The sequence below is a fragment of the Spea bombifrons genome, chromosome 8 (genome assembly GCF_027358695.1).
Source record: "Spea bombifrons isolate aSpeBom1 chromosome 8, aSpeBom1.2.pri, whole genome shotgun sequence".
NCBI lineage: Eukaryota > Metazoa > Chordata > Amphibia > Anura > Pelobatidae > Spea > Spea bombifrons.
In genome coordinates, this window is record NC_071094.1 from 15,208,531 (window position 1) to 15,226,852 (window position 18,322).

The window sequence follows — 18,322 nt, forward strand, 5'->3', positions numbered from 1 at the left end:
AATAGAGGGCAAAGTATATCAGAGAGAAACTGCCCAAGTGTCCTTAAACTCCCACTCCCCCTTTTCCCAGCACATACACAAGCTGAGCTGGTGAGCAGCTGTGAGGAAACCAATCCCTCCTCTCTCTCTCCCACCTATCAAGTGAAGCAAGTGAAAGAGCAGATCAAACTAACCCCCCCGCAAGTGAAGTAAACAAGTAGCTCAACCAAACAAACCCCCCTTTCCCTCTTCACGTGAAACAAACAAGTAGCTTGACCAAAGAAACTCCCTTGCCGCCCTGCATGTGAACCAAACCAGAAGCCCAGTGAAACAGCTCCATGAAACAAGCCCCCCCACTCTCTCCAGCTCCCTCCCAGCACATGGAAACAAGCAGAACTGCTGCACAGCTATGACTGAGCGAGGAGCAGTGAAGTATATGCATGTGCAGCAACAGGACTCCCTGGAAATGTAATGAGATGCCCCTGTGAGAGAGAGACTGAACCCCCTGCAAGGTCTAATGAGATGCCCAGCGGTAACCAAATGCCCACAAACGTAACACTCTCAAGAACGCAACTGCAACGCCCTGAAGGAGGATGCTGAAGGGGGTTTAAATACCTCCTAGACCCCTCCCACAAATACAGACTGTAAACAGCCTCTACATATATCGTAACTCGTAGAAACGATCATCCATAATGTTATATAGTGTTTAGAAATGTAGTATAATCACTGTTTGGTATAAAATTTAGCTTTTTTAGAAAAAATAAATGGACAATATGAAAGATCTGAGATGTTATGTAAAAAATAGTTCCAAAAATGATTTTGGGATCTGCTTTATATGAGAGTATAATATAGCGGCCCTTGCTATTAAGTGAACCATCTCCAAACATTGAAACATAGTGAAGAGTGACAGTGGCATCTCTAGCAATCATACTTATGGGGGCTCATGTGGGGACAGGGACAAAAGTATGTATAAAAAAAATAATTAACAATAAGTGTAAAGTAAAGTGCAACTTATAACACACCTCGTGAAAAAAACTTTAAATTTCCACTAAAATAATACAAATAACAATAAACATAAAGGTGTAAGGGCACATGCCCCAATACACAACCTTAGAGTAAATATGTATATAGACTTGCATAAAATGTGGTTTAGACCTCTCTTTTAGCCCTGTAAATTGAGACACAGAGAGATCATAGTGTAACCCATAAATGCAGTAATGATTGTAATGGGGTATAGAGTAGACTCACATGAGATAGAGCCGTAAACAGGCTCTATATAAACAGCTCCGGGTGCCCACTTGGTAAACGAAAGGATGCCTTCCTTCTGAACCCACTCCAGGCAGTAAAAGGATCCACACAGTTCTTTTCCTTCTGGATTCTTTTATTATTAAAATAAGGAAAACTAGCTATAAAAACCTATATTTCCCCAAATATAAAAAGTGTATTTAAAAACACAACACGTTTCAACTTTATGTCTTTTTCAAGTGTATTGTCCTTATCCTCTGGTTACATATTTATAATGTGCCTAACAATTGTTTTGGCGCCAATTTCACAGACTTCCGGTTTCCGGTGTGTCACGTCCGGTAGGACACTTCCGGTTTCTGCTAGGTCCTGGGTCCTGGTGTAACCTTTAGAGTGTCCCTTCCAGTTAGTCCAATACGGGCATCACGCATTATAAAGGCTCTTATGGAAGGCAAAATCTGGCAGCCATTTTGGAAAAAGGCAAAAATACTAACAGAAACCATTAAAAATCAATAATAAATCCAAAACAATATATCTATATATATCTACCGTATTTGCTCGATTATAAGACGAGGTTTTTTTCAGAGCAAATGCTCTGAAAAATACCCCTCGTCTTATAATCGAGGTTGCCTTCTAATCAGACCTCAAAATGTCTGCTGGGGCCGTGCTACTTACCGGGCTTTGATCGCGAGCAGCAGGAGAAGAATAAGCTAGCAGCGTGTCAAATAACTCTGCCTCCCCCCTCCTTCCTCTGGGGGCGGGGCCAGAGAAGTTGCATGCACAGCCGGGCCCCTGCAGAAGTCTTCGAGTGGGAGATCTGCAGTTCAGGTAAGGGGGTGGGGGAGGGTTTTTGTGATTAATGTGTGAAGTATGTGTGATTAATGGAATGAATGAGTATTTAAATGTTTGTGAATGAGTGTGTGTTAGTATGGATGTGTAAGGGTGGTGGTGGTGGTAGCATGGCATAGGGAGGCTGTACTCACACCCCTATCATCCTCAGGTTCCAGCATGTACTGGCTGCCTTGGCTTGATAGGAGTGTGATTGCTGTTACCAGATATATATATATATATATATATCTCCAGAAATGCATTTTAACCCCCTATATGCCACTCTGCCCCATGATATGCCTTTTAACCCCCTATATGCCACTCTGGCATATAGGGGATTAAAGGCATATCATGGGGCAGAGTGGCATATAGGAGGGTATAAGACATTTCTGGGGGCAGAGTGGCAACCCTGGGGGCAGATGTGCATAACTGGGGGGGCAGGTTGGCAAATAAAAGGAAATAAAAAATATATATATTTTTCTCAATCATAGCTTTTATTAAATATGAAAATATTGTTTACATGAATTAATATTTACTAGTAAAACTTTTTTTTCCTATAGGGTAGTCTTATATTCAGGCTTTTTGTTTTTTTCCTAAATTAATATTTAGATTTTGGGGGGTCGTCTTATAATCGAGCAAATACGGTATATATATATATATATGAATTGATAAAATATGTGTTGCATCCATATATGGGACATGTTTATTGTTTTTGTATTATTTACAAAAGTATGTATGTATATGTATATATATATATATATATATATATATATATATATATATACCGTATTGGCTCGAATATAGGCCGCACTTTTTCCCCCTACTTTAAAGACTAGTGCGGCCTATATTCGGGGTCTAGCGCCCGACGCCCGGGACATGCAGTCCCGGGCGCCGGGCAGGCAGCGGGGTTAGGATACAGATCCCCCGCAGCGGTGCAGGGGACCTGCATCCTACTCCCCGATACGCTCAGACAGCCTCCCCTGCCAGCACTTCCCACAGGAGGGGTGCCGGCACGGGAGGTTGTCTAAGCGCATCGTCCGCACGATGCGCTTTACCACCCCCCCGGGACTTACCGGAGCAGACTCCCGGGTGTCTTGCGGGGCCAGCGGGGGACATCTACGCAATACGCGTATACAACTTCCGGTACCGGCACATCCAGTGCCGGCACCGGAAGTTGTATTGCGTAGATGTCCCCCGCCGGCCACGCAAGACACCCGGGAGTCTGCTCCGGTAAGTCGGGGGGGGGGGCAGAGGAGGACAGTGGTAGCATATCTGGGGGGGCAGAGGAGGACAGTGGTAGCATATCTCGGGGGGGGCAGAGGAGGACAGTGGTAGCATATCTCGGGGAGGGAGGACAGTGGCAGCATATCTCGGGGAGGGAGGACAGTCGTAGCATATCTCGGGGAGGGAGGACAGTGGCAGCATATCTCGGGGGGGGGCAGAGTGGCAGCATGTTTTTTTGGTGCTTTTTTAAAGAAAAAAACTTTTTCTTTAAAAAAGCACCAAACTTTTAGGGTGCGGCCTATATACGGGGGCGGCCTATATCCGAGCCAATACGGTATATATATATTTATATTTGTGTGAGGCCAAAAGGTAAGCATTGCAAATATTCCAAAACTGCAACAAGGTGATCAGTCAACAACTTTAGAAAAAGCTATACCCATTTCCACCTGCGGATCTGGGATGTACCTAGCATAACACCCAGAGTTCCATCTACCAAGATGCTTGATGACGCGGGCAGGCACCCCATTCTTAGCAGCAGCTGGATGCTGCGCCTACACGGAAGGAGTGAGCCGAGAAACTCTTAGGGTCGCAGCCTGAAATTAGCCAATAGGATACGTACATGCGTAATAAACTGTATGGTGGTAAGGGGTCTCATCGGGAAAGAAAGCAGAGGACTATCTGGTGGTTAGTCCACTAAAGCAGATAACAGTAGGTCCAGAATTGCCACTGGACACCATTGATTCTGTGTAGCAAAAATCTTAATGAACACGCCCGGTCCTGTCTGACGTGTCTTGTAACGTCGCAAATGCAAGAGGTAACCCTGCGGCTGTCTGGTTAAATCGTTTCCGCAGCACAAGGGACTGACTGCCTGAGTAAGAAAACTTGCTGGGCCGCAGGAAACCATAAAAGGCCAAAAATATGGCAGCCCTGAGCACCAAGCTCTGCAGTACCCCAAACGGAGAACTGCTGAGCAAGGAAGCCATACCTTGAACCAGGGTACCAAAAATAGGCAACCTCTTGCGCGATGGGCAGTGTAGTTTGCGCAACCGAGCGAGCGCTGCTTTGATTGGCCTAGAAGCAAACAATGAAGAAATGTCGGGGTCAGCCATAGACCTAAAATGCGGTATCCCCGCCAGATACAGTGGTACTATAGGACAGGTTAAGGTCCGTGTGACAATAAGATATGAAAGCTAGTATATACCGCGTGTCACTAGAGTCCTGGCCGGGATATAAATCCTGGAATCTAGCAAAGGTATTCCAGGCCGTGGTATAAGCCTTCTAGTATTATGGGACAGGGAGCTGTCGATAAGGGCAAGGACGACGTCCATATGCACTTCAATCCATGGTGAGCTGGGAGAAGTGCGATGCAGGCGTGGGTCTGCTGCTGGATTCTGTAAAAAGAACATACGGAAATTAGCTCGGGAGAGGGCATCGGCTGCCGAGTTTAACACTCCTGGTATGTGAGCGCCCAGGATATGAAAATGATGATGCAGAGATAACCACGCGAGCCCACGCAAAAAAGACATGACCGACAGTGACGTAGACCGTAGACGTAGACGGCTGAGGGATGAACAAAGCACACCGTTCCAGTTACGTAAAAAATACATCCCACGTAACAAGATCTGCCTGTGCTTCTACATCTAAAGAAATGATAGACCTATCATTAGGTGCTACCATAGTGCGGGTAAGATTTTGAACGCATCGCAAATGTCTGCATGAGACAGCCAAGCACCCCTACCTACGTGCAAAATACTCTGAATGGCCATGTCAACCGATGAGTATTTAAAAGAAAACTCCTCAGAAGGAATCAATGAATTAATACTGGGGACATAGTAAGAACGAGGCGCCGACAAGTCATAAATCAAGCAATATTTATTGGAGAATTTCCCTCGAACAACGCCAATGGGGTTAATCCTCCAAACCTGAAAGGGAGGCTCCTTGAAAGGCCCTATAAGGAACCCCTTATCCAATTCCGTGTGAAGCAACTCTGACATGACCCGGGGGTTTGCCTCTGCTGAGAGGACTGGGGAAGGACGATAAGACCCGTATGAAAACCCGAAGTGAAACCTGTGTTTATAAAAGCCCATAGCTGGTGAGATGGGTGAGCCTGCAGATACGTAGCTAACTGGACCACATTGACCCATCTCAGTCAGCTGTGCTGCTGCTTAATAGTACAGGCCGTTTCAGGGTGTGCCCTATAGCAAATGAAACACACGTGAAGCAACTGACACTGTGCATAATTGCATACTGCAAGGTTAAAAATATCGCAAATCTGAACCTTCCCTAAATAATGAATGGGCCTGCCCAACTTATCTACCTGTGGTGTCGCTGAAGAGGATGGCTGAAGCTGCGCCCCTCCCCTATCCAAGCTGGTAGAAGCTGCCAGAGCTCCTGTAGGACACCAGCTGAAAACTGGCAATTGGAGCAAATCTTGAGGGTCCGAGACGTGAGACATGACGGCTGGGAGAAAACAAATGGTTAAACTGCGGTCACTATGAGAAAATACAGTAGCAGAGAAGGGGGAGGCTATTCCATGCGTCCACTACCCTTCCGTAAAGTAATATTTCCTGATGATACCATTAAACCCTTGAGCTCGCCTACCCTGACTAAAATGGAAGGTGTAGGTATAGAACTGGCATGAGTGATAGTAGACGAATATGAAGCCACGGTAGGCTATGTACGTGCAAGCAGAACAACTCACAAAGGCTTATAACGGACGACGATGGAAACCGTACAATATAGCAGCCCCCCCCAGGAACCTAAAACAACATAAAATATCTATGCACATATATGTGCCAAAGTACACAACCCCTCAGGACCAGCGGTGAAGCATACTTCCCACGTAAAGCAATAAATTTGATTGGTAACAGAAGTTGGAGAATCAAGGGTTAAAAGCCATACTAACACTAAACCAGCAGCCAATCCGACATAAAGAGTGGACAAACCGGCGTTTGTCCGTGTACCTGGTAGCTGAAAGAGGTATTGAGCGAAGTAACATGAAGGATACCGGAGCAACGCTAACAGAGCTGACAGTGTACATGGCCGTCCGCCAAAACTTCAGGCTGCTACTCGGGAAATGCGTGACCCTGACTCAACGCATAGCACCTGAGGGTGAGCTGTAGGGGGTTAAGTAGTACCCACAAATACAGCCATTGCCATAGCCTCTAACATACATACACAGACATAAATATTTGCAAAACCTCTGAGAAGAAATAGGCCTATCTGCTTTGGATGTCCCATTTTAACTATACAGTATGAAAACTTGCGCCAGCACCAAGATTTCGCCACAGGACTTGCCCTGGCACACATTTTTACACACATTCTAACACTTGCACAGACTTACACACTCATGCCAACATGCACTTACACATACACACCCATGCTCACATACACATCTGTGCCCACACACACACTTATACATACATATGCATGCTCACACATACACATCTGTGCTAAAACACACTTGCACCAGGTGCCTAAAAGGTGTGTGGTCACAGAGTGATACCTTTCAGACTTGAGCTCCGGGCTACCTGGTAGACATACCAGGCATCTGGAGCTCATTTACCAGCATTTACGTTGTGTGTGTCTCTCAGACATATGCAGTTTAAACGCCATTCTGCCTGTGCACAGTGTAATGCACTGTGCATAGGCAGTATTTTTATGCCGGGACAGAACACTTACACATACATATGTATATGCATGCATGTTTAGACACTTGGTTGCCCAGGGGCAAGAATAGAGTGGGGTCACATAAGTGAGGACACATGGCGTCATGTGACCCTGGAAGGTACACAGTATGTACACCATATCATGGGGCTTGGTATTAGTAGGAGGAAGCGGACCTGCCACTCCCTGTATTTAGGGCCGGTTAGAGGGAGATTTGTGATTTCCTGTCCAGTAGCACCAAATGGAGACTCTGGGACTAAAGCAAAGTCTTCATTCCAGGGCCACGTGGTCTCCTAGTTTCAATTTGGAGGACACATGGGGGCCACAATAATTTGTACTTATCCATTGCCCCCTCTGCCTCCCCCCTCAGCGACGCCGATGAAGGGCGATGAGATTCTAGGACCTGTCCTAGCAGATGGACCCATGGTTATTTTTAAAAAGTCTCAAAAAGCTAAAGTCTGAATTTCTACCTACTGTCATCAAAGAAATAAAATAAACAAATAGCTCTAGTCCACTTAGGGACTATTGTAAAGCTTGTATAAATCAAACTAAAAAAAGCATTATTGACAGCATTATTTGCTAATGCTACAAAGAAAACATATAAAATAGGTTTTATAAACTGCACCACTTTGTATGTGGTATATTTGATTAAATATGGGTGTGGGATGCATCTCTAAAAAAGAGGCAGAAGAAAGTTGTAGGGCACTACTACAACAACTAGTACCATTGTCACACTAGAGGCAGAGAGTAAAAAAAACACGAACGGTGTTTCAGAGCCAATAGCAGATACAGCTAGTGGTAATGGCAGCCAAAGATCAAGGGTGGTTGGAGCACTGCAACATGTTCACAGTGGTACCACCCTGGAACAATTTGGAGCATTCAACTCCAGGAGATCAATGTCCACACAGGAGGCTTATAAACAAAACAGACATTTTGGGCAGTGGATTGCTGTTGGTGGTGCATTCAGAAGGGGAGCCTTTCACACAATTGTTGGGCAGCTTTGGTTCCACAATACAAACTTCCCTCGTGTTCCACTTTTAGCAGGAATATTGTCCCCTCACTGTATCGGTCCTGTGTTTCAGCAGTGAAAGTGGGCTTTTCCAAGGTTGCTGGTCAGTGTGCGCATTTTACAACAGAAATGTACCTAGCTGTCACACTGCACAAAGACTGCTGGGCACTTCCACCACAGTGTTAAGGCTAGCCAACTTTTGGGGGAGTAGCAAGAGAAGGCAGGTCTTCCCAAACACTGTGTATGACAAGATGTGAGTACGAGGTGGAACTCAACATTCGATATGCTGGAGAGGATTTTTGAGCATCAGAGGGCAATCCATAGTCTTGCATCAGAGCACAACATTGGTATTGCACCTCCATTAAATAGGAAGGAATGGATAGTGATCGCTCAGCTAATGACAGTGCTCGAGCACTGCGATCCTGGCCCAAATAATCCCAGTATTCTCCCATCAAGGCAGCAAACCATGAGGTTGTTCAAGGTGGCACTCTATATGCTGACGTAGCATCCATAGTCAGGAAGCTGAAGGATCAGCTCGAAGTTTGCCTTTGTGAACGAATGGACAAATGTCCCGAAATGATACTAGTGTATACTACCTTTGTGATCCAAGGATTAAGGGAAAGCTAATACTCAATTGTAATCTTCTTTTCACCTTCCCGGATCAACTGATCCAAAGGATGCGTCATTGGCAGCAGAAAAGGGGAATGCTGTCCAAGGAGGGAGTAGTGCAGCAGGGGGATAAGATGATGTTGTGTGCTACTCTTAGCAGCAGCGTCAGCAGCAGTGACCTAGTGAACTTCCTTCTCTGCCTAATGTTGACCCTCTTGGTCACAAGGATGAAAAGAAGAGTATGTGGCCTGCACTCTCATGGGTTGCGCAGCAGCTGCTATCATGTCCGTCAATCACTCTTCAAAGTGAGTGCATGTTTTCTATAACTGTAAATAATACTCACGGATGTCACCTCATCTGATGGAGTAGATTGCCTTTCTTAAATTCAATCTGCCCAATTTGGACAGTTAATATTCCCAAAAGAAACCCCAAAAAGGGCAAAGGTAATAGTTGTCCCCTTTGGCTGCATCTGTTTGTGGTCTGGCAATGCCGGCTGTCTCCACCAGAGTAGCCTGCTAAAGCTAGGGCCTAGTGCTTGAGCTATGTAAATCCGCTCCCAAACATCAAGGACTGACAGTGTTTGGATGTTTTGCCCTGGGGATGGAACAGGTCAGCAGGTCGCCAATCGCCCACTCACTTCCATTTTCTATTTTCTTTTCTATTATGCTGGTGGTGTCACTTCAAAACCGTTTTCCTTAATAGGCAGTTTATTTTTTCTGCCTATTCCCTTCCTTTCTAAAATGTCAAGTCCAATGGTAAAGGTAGTTTCTCCTCCCCTGGCTGCGGCTGTTTGTAGTGTGGCAACACATGCAAAATCCGCCAAGATAGCCAGCTATCGCTAAAGCCTAGTGTGTGAGCTCTAAAAGTCCGCTCCCAAACATCAAGGTCTGACACAGTGAGAAATACTTTGCCCTGGGAAATGCCCACTCATTCACCTTTTCCATTTTCTTTTCTATTCTGCTGCTGGTGGTGGAGGTGTCACTTCAAAATCTTTTTCCTTATAGGCAGTATATTTTTGCTGCCAATTCCCTGCCAATGGAAAAGTAGTCTGGCTGCATCTGTTTGTGGTGTGGTAATGCCTGCTACCTCTGCCAGAGTAGCCAGCTAACACTATAGCCTAGTGTTTGAGCTCTGAAATTTCGCTCCTAAACAACAAGGACTGACAGAGTGCTTTGCCCTGGGGATGAAACAGGTGAGTGGGTCGCCATTTGGCCACTCACTTCCATTTTCATCTACTTTTCATTTGCTATTTATTTGCAAAACTTTATTTTTCCTATTCGTTCTTTTTTTCCTTATGATTCATTTTTCTTTCTTCTTTTTTATTATCTTATTCTTTATGATTTTTTTCTCCTTATGATTCCTAATGATCCTTTCTTCCTGCTTTTTCTGATTCATTCTTTCTAGAACCACCCACACAAACAAAACACACTGTCATACATAACACATCATGATAAGATATAACCTAACCTAGTTCCTAATCCTAATAAACAACTTTATTATCCTAATAATAAGTAAATATTATAATAACTATAAATAACACATCAATTATTTAACACACACTATGCGAGCAAGCTCATTTTTACTGTGGGCCACGTATGCCAGATAACACCAATGTCATATCCAGCGCGGCACTGACTGGCATGCACGCAGTTGGAGTAATTATACACGTGCAAACAAAAAAACATATATTTTACTCCTGCAGCTTCATTGGTGGCCACGGCCATAGCCATAAGTATGATTTGAAGCCTCTTTTCCTGGAACTTGGCAAGTACACGGTATTCGTGCAGCTACACGAAGAGGAATACATCTTCCATCCATTACAGCTGAAAACCATATGTGGTGCATGGTGCCATGTTGGATTTCTGCACCCAGGGGAATGACAGGAACAAGAAGGTAGTGAAAGAGGTTCCTCCTGGAGACAGTATCCACAGTTAGCTCAGTGTTCTCAATGTTATGGAACTGGACATCCAGCTCCTTATGAAACGGTTTTGGCCAGAGCCACCATAGCCACCACCATCCTGCGGCTTCCAGCCAACGCCTTCCAGGACGTCTTTGCCAAATACCCAGAGACGCTTGTTAGAGTTATCCAGATTATTATGGTGCGTTGTCAGCAAGTGACTTTCTTGGCACCACACAACTATTTGGTTCTGAAGAATTCTTTAACTCCAAGAGTCAGGCCATTCCTTTGTTGTCTATAGTGAGTCTGACCTATGGCACTGGAAGCGGTAAAGCCATCAAGAAACAGATATCTGCTGTATCCACCGATGAAGAACAGGGAAGAATCACTGAGAAACCTGTGGAATTTCAGCCAGAAGCAGGAGTCCTGGACCCAAGCAAGTTCTCTGCCATTGACAGTCCATGGGCACTGGAGAAGCTGTGTCCATGATCGAGGCAGTTAATACAGCCATAGTATGTCCCACGTAGCACATGGTGTCAGGATTCAGCCCCAGCCCTGCAAACTGCCAGGCGTGGCCGCCCCTTTAAGAGGTCTGCCTGGAGTTGAACTCCTCTCCACAGCCTGATGTCTTGTTTATTTGTTTGTATGTATTTTATGTACCTTTGCCCTCTGTAACTTATACATCTGAGGATCTCAGCTTCTCACCCCGTCCCCTGTGTTCCTTGCCTTGTTGCCTGTCCTTTGTGGCATCCTGTACCATGAATGCATGTCTGGCTATGTATATAATCCATGTTCTGTGTATTAATGTTCAGCTGTGTTTGGCTATGCTGTATCTGTCACCCTCACCTGAAGCCTATACCATTCACACCTGACCTAATGAACAGGATTTATATCCCTGCCTCCCAGTAACAGAGTTTTGCGTTCATTAAGTTCTTTGGAGCTACAGTTCATGTCAGACTCTGGATGTGTCTGTTGGATTTACCTGCCTGCCTGTTACCTTTTTGACCCGGACTGCCTTTTGGATTTACCCTTTTGCCAGCCTGTTGCCTGCTTGACCTGAACTGCCTACTGGATTTCCCCTTTTTGCTTGCTACCTGTCCCAGACCCTTTTGGATACTTACCTGGACTTTTCTACCTTCATACTCCCCAGCAGCATGTATAAATGATATGCCTCCTACTCCGCTGCTTATAGTGAGATGTCTGCTTTGCTTTGTTTAATATACCTATAACCAAACATTCCGCTTGTGTCTCATTTTTGAAGTGTGTTTCTATCGCTGTGTGCTTTCTTACACTTCTGCGCTCTGGGCTCCAACATCCAGTAAGGGCTGTCAACGACCGTCTCTTAAGCTTCAATGGTGTAGCTGAAATGCCTCGATAGTAAGGCATACAGTGACACCGAAAACCAACCCTTGTGCGATCTGTGGTCTCTCATGAAGGCGGTCACAAGGGCCACTGTGAGAGTTTTCAAGAGGGTCTCTCCAGACATGTACTGCATTCAACCATGAAAGTCAAACGAGCCCAGCTTTCTAATAACAGTGTAAAATATTTAAAAAAAAAAATGGAAAAAATAAAGATAGTTCAAAACATTATATATACCGTATTGGCCCGAATATAGGCCGCACCCAATTATAGGCTGCACTCTTAAAGTTTGGTGATATTTAAAAGAAAAAAATATTTTTAAAGAAAAAATACACATTAATGAAATGGTAAAACAGTATTTTATCTAATGAACAGGCAAACATGTTTTTTTAAATTTTTGGTTCCATCTATTATACAGTTTGTCAGCATATGTTATATATAAACAGAAAACCAGTAGCCACTTTAAGGTACCCCCCTTAATTCATAATGCACCTTACTTATAGATATGCCCCTTTGCCCCCTGATATGCCACTCTGTGTCCCAGATATGCTTTGTAACCCCTGATATGCCACTCTGACCCCCCCAGACATGCCACTCTGCCCCCAGATATGCCACCCTGACCCCCCAGATATCCTTTATGCACCCTAGAAGTGCCACTCTGTCCCCTGACTTACCAATGCATCCCCAGACTGCCTGGTGTCTAGCAGGGCCGGTGGACGCCTGTGGGATGCACGCAGACAACCTCCTCTATGACGGAGAAACACCGCCCAAAGTGCTGGCAGCTGAGGTTGTCTAGGCGCACCGTCGCAGCCGGTGAACGTCTACGCGATACGCGTAGACAACCTCTGCTGCCCGCACTCCCACCGGGGCTTCTATGGTGGAGCACCGGAAGGTTACGTCACCCTGGTGCTCCACCATAGAAGCCCCGGTGGAAATGCTGGCAGCTGCAGTTGTCTGAGCCCATCGTGCAGACGTCCGCGGCTGCTGGAGAGGAGGAACCAGGTCCCCTGCGGCGTGCGGTATATATTAGTTTGGTAACATTAAAAACAATTATGCATTGATGTCACCATCAGGGGAATCTTCTAGTTTCAACAAAATGTAAAAAAAACTCCAAAAATATAAAAAAATGAAAATAAGAAAAAAAGTTTCTTTTTATGAGCAACTGCTAAAATAAGCGCTGTATATTCCAAAAAATCCTGGCATGGAAACAGTTAAAATACTAGCATTTCAAATACCAATGGGGTGTCTAGTGGAAAAAATTTATGGTTTAATGGGGTTGAACTGGCCGTGTTCAAAGCTTTCCCAAATAAGGCATAGGCATTGGCACAGATGCAGATAATAAAATGAAAAAAAATAAAATCGCACCTCCCAAATGCGGCCTTCTAGCCCCCAAACAACCAAAAAAAAACCATGCATGGGTGGTATTACTGTACTCAAGGGATGTTGCTGAAGACATATTGGAGCGTTGTTTGACAGTGACACATGACAGGAGCTGTAAATTTATACCTAATGTAGAATGTGTATGAGAAAAAAATACACAAGAAATTACTACCACAAAGTTTGACAAAGGGTGGTAGTAGAATAAGTGCATTTGAAATACCTTGGGGTGTCTAGTTTACAAAAAGATATGGTTTGATGTGTCAAATTGCATTGGCCGGCTTATGTCCCAAATAGTACATGGGGCAGAATGACCAGATTTGGAAAAAATGGTTTTGAAATCGCAAAACGCTATTTGTACTTATTGCCCTATAACTTGCAAAAAAGCAAAAACATAAAAACATTGGGTATTTCTAAACTCAGGATAAATAGTAAAATCTATTTAGCAGGTTTTTTCATTAGCTTTTGTAGATGCGTAAAATATTTTTCAAATAAAAGTGATAAAAGGTACTTTTTTATTGCAATTTTCATGATATTTTTATTTTTTTATATAAGAAATGAGATGATATGATCAAAAAACATGGTATCTGAAGAAATGCCTTCTTGTTCTGGAAAAAAATATATAACTTGTGCGAGTACACTAAATGGGAGAGGAGAAAATGACAGCTAAATGTTTAAGGGGGTTAAACATATGTACATAAATTCTAAAGAAACAAAAAATGAAAATGTAGGTTCACTAAAAACAGATATAGGAGTGTTGGTTAAGGAGGACCAAGAAAAAGCAGAAACTTTAAATAACTATTTTTCCTCAGTATATATTAAGGAGGAGCCTATGGCAATGGATATACATATGACTACTGAAAAAAGAATTGCAATCAAACTGTGATTGGATGGCTCAGGACAAGGTGCTGCAGCAACTAAAGAAAGTTAATGGCAAAACGGGCAGCTGCCCCTTGACCCCGCAGCACCCACGGTTGTAGAGGCCGTCACTGACGGTATTCACCCACGAGTACTTAAGGAGCTTAGTCAGGAAATAAGTAAACCTCTGTTTCTAATATTCCGGGATTCTTTTCTTTCCGGCATTGTACGAGAGGGTTGGAGGAAGGCAGATGTGGTTCCTATATTCAAAAAGGGTTCAAACTCTGTGCCCAGAAATTATAGACCTGTGAGTTTAACTTCTGTGGTTGGGAAAGTATTTGAAGGCTTATTAAGGGATAATATTCAGGAATTCATTGGGAAGAACTGTATAAATCAGCATGATTTTATGACACATAGGTCCTGGCAAACTAATTTAATTGCATTCTACGAAGAAGTAAATAGAAGTTGTGGCAAAGTAATGGACTCTGTGTACATAAGTGGCAGATTGGAACGCTCATTATTCCCAGCATGGGGAGGGTTAATTGCTGGAGGTCAGCAAGGTGGAGCCAATTAACCTGAACTCAGGTTAATTGGCTCCACCTTGCTGACCTCCAGCAATTAACCCTCCCCATGCTGGGAATAATGAGCGTTCCAATCTGCCACTTATGTACACAGAGTCCATTACTTTGCCACAAAGTGTATATCGTGGTGTGGCAGTGGATGTAATCTACTTGGATTTTGTCAAGGCGTTTGACATGGTTCCACACAATAGGTTAGTATTCAAACTGAAGGAAATTGGTCTAGATGCAAATTCTTGTTCTTGGGTAGAACATTGGCGTAGAGAGAGTACAGAGAGTTGTTATAAATGGTAAATTTTCAAGCTGGACAAAAGTGGTAAGTGGTGTCCCTCAGGGTTCTGTTCTGGGGCCGATTTTATTCAACATATTTATAAATGACCTGGCAATAGGCGTTGAAAGTCATGTTTCTGTGTTTGCAGATGACTAGGTAAAGAAATACAGTGCAAGCAGGATATTACAGTGCTGTAGAGGGATCTACATAGACTGGAGGACTGGGCACACAAATGGCAGATGAAATTTAACTGTTTTTTTTTGCCTTCTTTTGGATCAACAGCAACAAATTAACAGATATAGGAAAGGCTAAACTTGATGGCCGCATTTCTTTTTTCAGCCTATATATAACTATGTAACTATGTTATATCAGAAAAGGCAGGTGTGTGGGGGTGGAGATTTCCAATGCCATATTGGTCCCTAGGTTTTGGGGGTGATATGTTTGATGAGCATACATGGCCATGTAGTTTGTATTAACATTATTTGGTTGAACTTGTCAGGATGGCAGTTATGAACACTCTTGGAAAGGAAAGTGAAACAAAAGTAGTTTGTGGGGTTTTTTTTACCTTTCATTACTCACTAAAGGCAGGGCCGGATCAACGTAGGGTTGATGGAGCTGCAGGTTCCTACCTGAAAATAGTCAGGGCCGGACTGACTGGGTCTATGCGTGGCCGATGCGGCCGCCAGGGACGTCTTTTACGCAAGGCAAAACGGGCAGCTGCCCCTTGACCCCGCAGCACCCACGGTTGTAGAGGCCGTCACTCTAGGGGGACGGGCAACCCCCGTGGCCACGTCTCTTGTACCGCCCAAGGGTAGTAGGAACCCAGCAGAGTCATATCATGTATGTCACGTACATCACATTGACACTGAGACGAGTCTGCTTCCCCTGGGTGGTATAACAGAAGTTTTTCGCACAGAGTGTGAGCAACACAGAAGGAAGCTTCCAATCTGGGTGCTAGGCAGGTCCTGTTTATGCAATCTGGGTGCCAGGGTTGATACTAAAGGGGGGTGGCTGGGTGGCATAAATACACAATGTGGGGCTGGCTGGGGGCAATATGCAAGGATGTGGGGGCATTCATTCTCATGGGGTGCTGGCTGGGGCATCACATAAATCAATACTAAAGGGGGGCTGTCTGGTGGGATAAAAAGAAAATGTGAGGCTGTCTGGTGGGATAAATATACAATGTGGGCTGGCTGGGGGCATAAATACACAATGGGGGTCTCGCTGGAGTGCACAAATACATGTGGAGCTGGCAGCATCAATACACAAGGGGTGTAGCTGGGGCCATCACATAAATCAATACCAAAGGGAAGGGCAGGCTGAGGGAAAAAAGACATAAGCAGTATGGAAAATAAAAAAATATATATTGTTAGCTTAGCCCGTCCGGATGCGGGCAGTGTGGCAGAGCCTAGTGTGTGTGTCTGGGTGTCGAGGTGGCAGAGCCTGTCCTGGTGTGTGTTTGTGTGTCGGTGTAAGCTGCCCTAGTGTGTGTGTGTGTGTGTGTTTGTGTGTCTGTGTGGCAGAGCCTGTCCTGGTGTGTGTATTTGGTCATCTGTTTCCTGGCAGCTAACTTTACTGTAGGAATAAATTAAACTAAATAATTTAGTTATCTAGAGAGAAAACGCTCCCTGGAATTTGTAGTCACATCAGAGGACAAAACTTTCTAGGCCCAGAAATCATTAAGAGGAAAGTAAAGGTTTTCTATTATTTATTCTATTTCAATCTGCATATTTTATTAAAAAGGATTAGTGGCACAAAATTGTGGCTCCCTATCCCATTACACAAGATTCTTATACTATATACTGCCTAGCACTGATGTTCTCTTTCTCCAGTACACAAAAGATCTTCCAAATGGAATGTTTAGTCAAAAAAACAACTTCAAGAAAAAACAATATTCTGTACTGCAAGATACAATGCAGCAACGAATTAGCTGCATTAGATTGTTTCACAAACACTGTCAAAAATGATCCTTTATGAAAATATCACAATATCTGAATACCACAAACCTAAGGCTTGCAGAGAACTTCACATACAAAATCCAAAGACAATTGTTTTTATATCAGATACAATTTTGTTTTATGATGATGTTTTTTCTTCCCACTTAATGCTTACCTCTTTGCAGCCATTCCCACAACTGTAAAATAGACAACAGCTATTTATGAGAAAAATCCACTGACGGTGGTACTCCATGATCTTCAAGAATAGACTCTGTGTGGGCATCTATGACCCAGAATAAAACCTGCACAAGTGCACATTGGCAGACAAGAATGGTGAGCTTTCAGAGAAGGAACTAGAAAAATACTAACCAGCAATCACTTCCTGAAACTCAAAACAGGATGTGCAACATATATTTATATATATCAAGGAAACATGTTTTAAAGTGCATTGTTCTAACAATCTAAAAAGTTCAGTTTACAGACTATATGCATGATAAAGGCAGAAAAGTAACTGAGCAGCTGGAAAATTAAAAAAACTGCAGTTAGAATACAATAAATATGAAGATGAAGGTTTACATAAGTTTCTCTGACTTCCGTCACCAGAAAGAGGAAGTCTTGTCGTAATAGAAGTGATATTTACATAAAACAGTGAACGCTAACTCCTATTTATTCTTCCATCACTGAAGGTTTCAATGCTGCTCATCCCAGGGAGACCTGAAAATAACCCTGGTTACACACAGACTCCAGACCACACTCAACAACAAACATTCTGGAAGCAAGAAGTCAAATACAAGCACAATGCAGTTCTGATATCCTACTTCACTCTATTGTAGTGTCAGGGCTGATGCAAGGATTTTTGCCACCCTAAGCAAAACATAATTTTGCCGCACCTGGCTCCACCCCCCCCCCCCAGCCTATCCCCTTTTACCGCCAGGGCCGGACTGGGAATGAAAAGCAGCCCAGGAAACATTTGGAGACCAGCCCCATATAGTTTAAGCCGGGGACGAGCTCTTATACCCACACGCACCCCTAATAGATACCCGAGTCACACTATTTGCCATACAAATAACTATAAAACATCCTTTTTATAACATTTTTCATATTAGAATACCAGAAAGCAAAAGTGTTAAAAGGCCCTAATAAACTATTTTTTCATATTTAATAAAAGCTATGATTGAGAAATTTTTGTTTTTATTTCCTTTTATTTGCCAACCTGCCCCCCAGTTATGCACATCCGCCCCCAGGCTTGCCACTCTGCCCCCAAAAATTCCTTATACACCCCTATATGCCACTCTGCCTCCCTGATATGCCTTATACCCTCCTATATGCCACTCTGCCCCATGATATGCCTTTTAACCCCCTATATGCCACTCTGCCTCCAGAAATGCCGTATATCCCCTATATGCCACTCTGCCTCCAGAAATGCCTTATATACACTCCCCCCCTTACCACTGCTTCTGACTCCCTGGTGTCTGGTGGGGCCCGCTG

The 18,322-nt window shown here is 43.9% G+C and overlaps 1 protein-coding gene across 1 annotated transcript in view; it reads right to left on the reverse strand.

Moving 5' to 3' along the window:
- TLR4 (toll like receptor 4) overlaps positions 1-17,149 on the reverse strand; it is a 52,746-nt gene extending 35,597 nt beyond the window's left edge. Inside the window, exon 1 of the mRNA XM_053473897.1 lies at positions 17,010-17,149. Coding sequence (XP_053329872.1) covers positions 17,010-17,117 — 108 coding nt within the window. The 5' untranslated portion in view covers positions 17,118-17,149. The remainder of the gene's footprint in view (positions 1-17,009) is intronic.
- Positions 17,150-18,322: the final 1,173 nt, after the last annotated feature.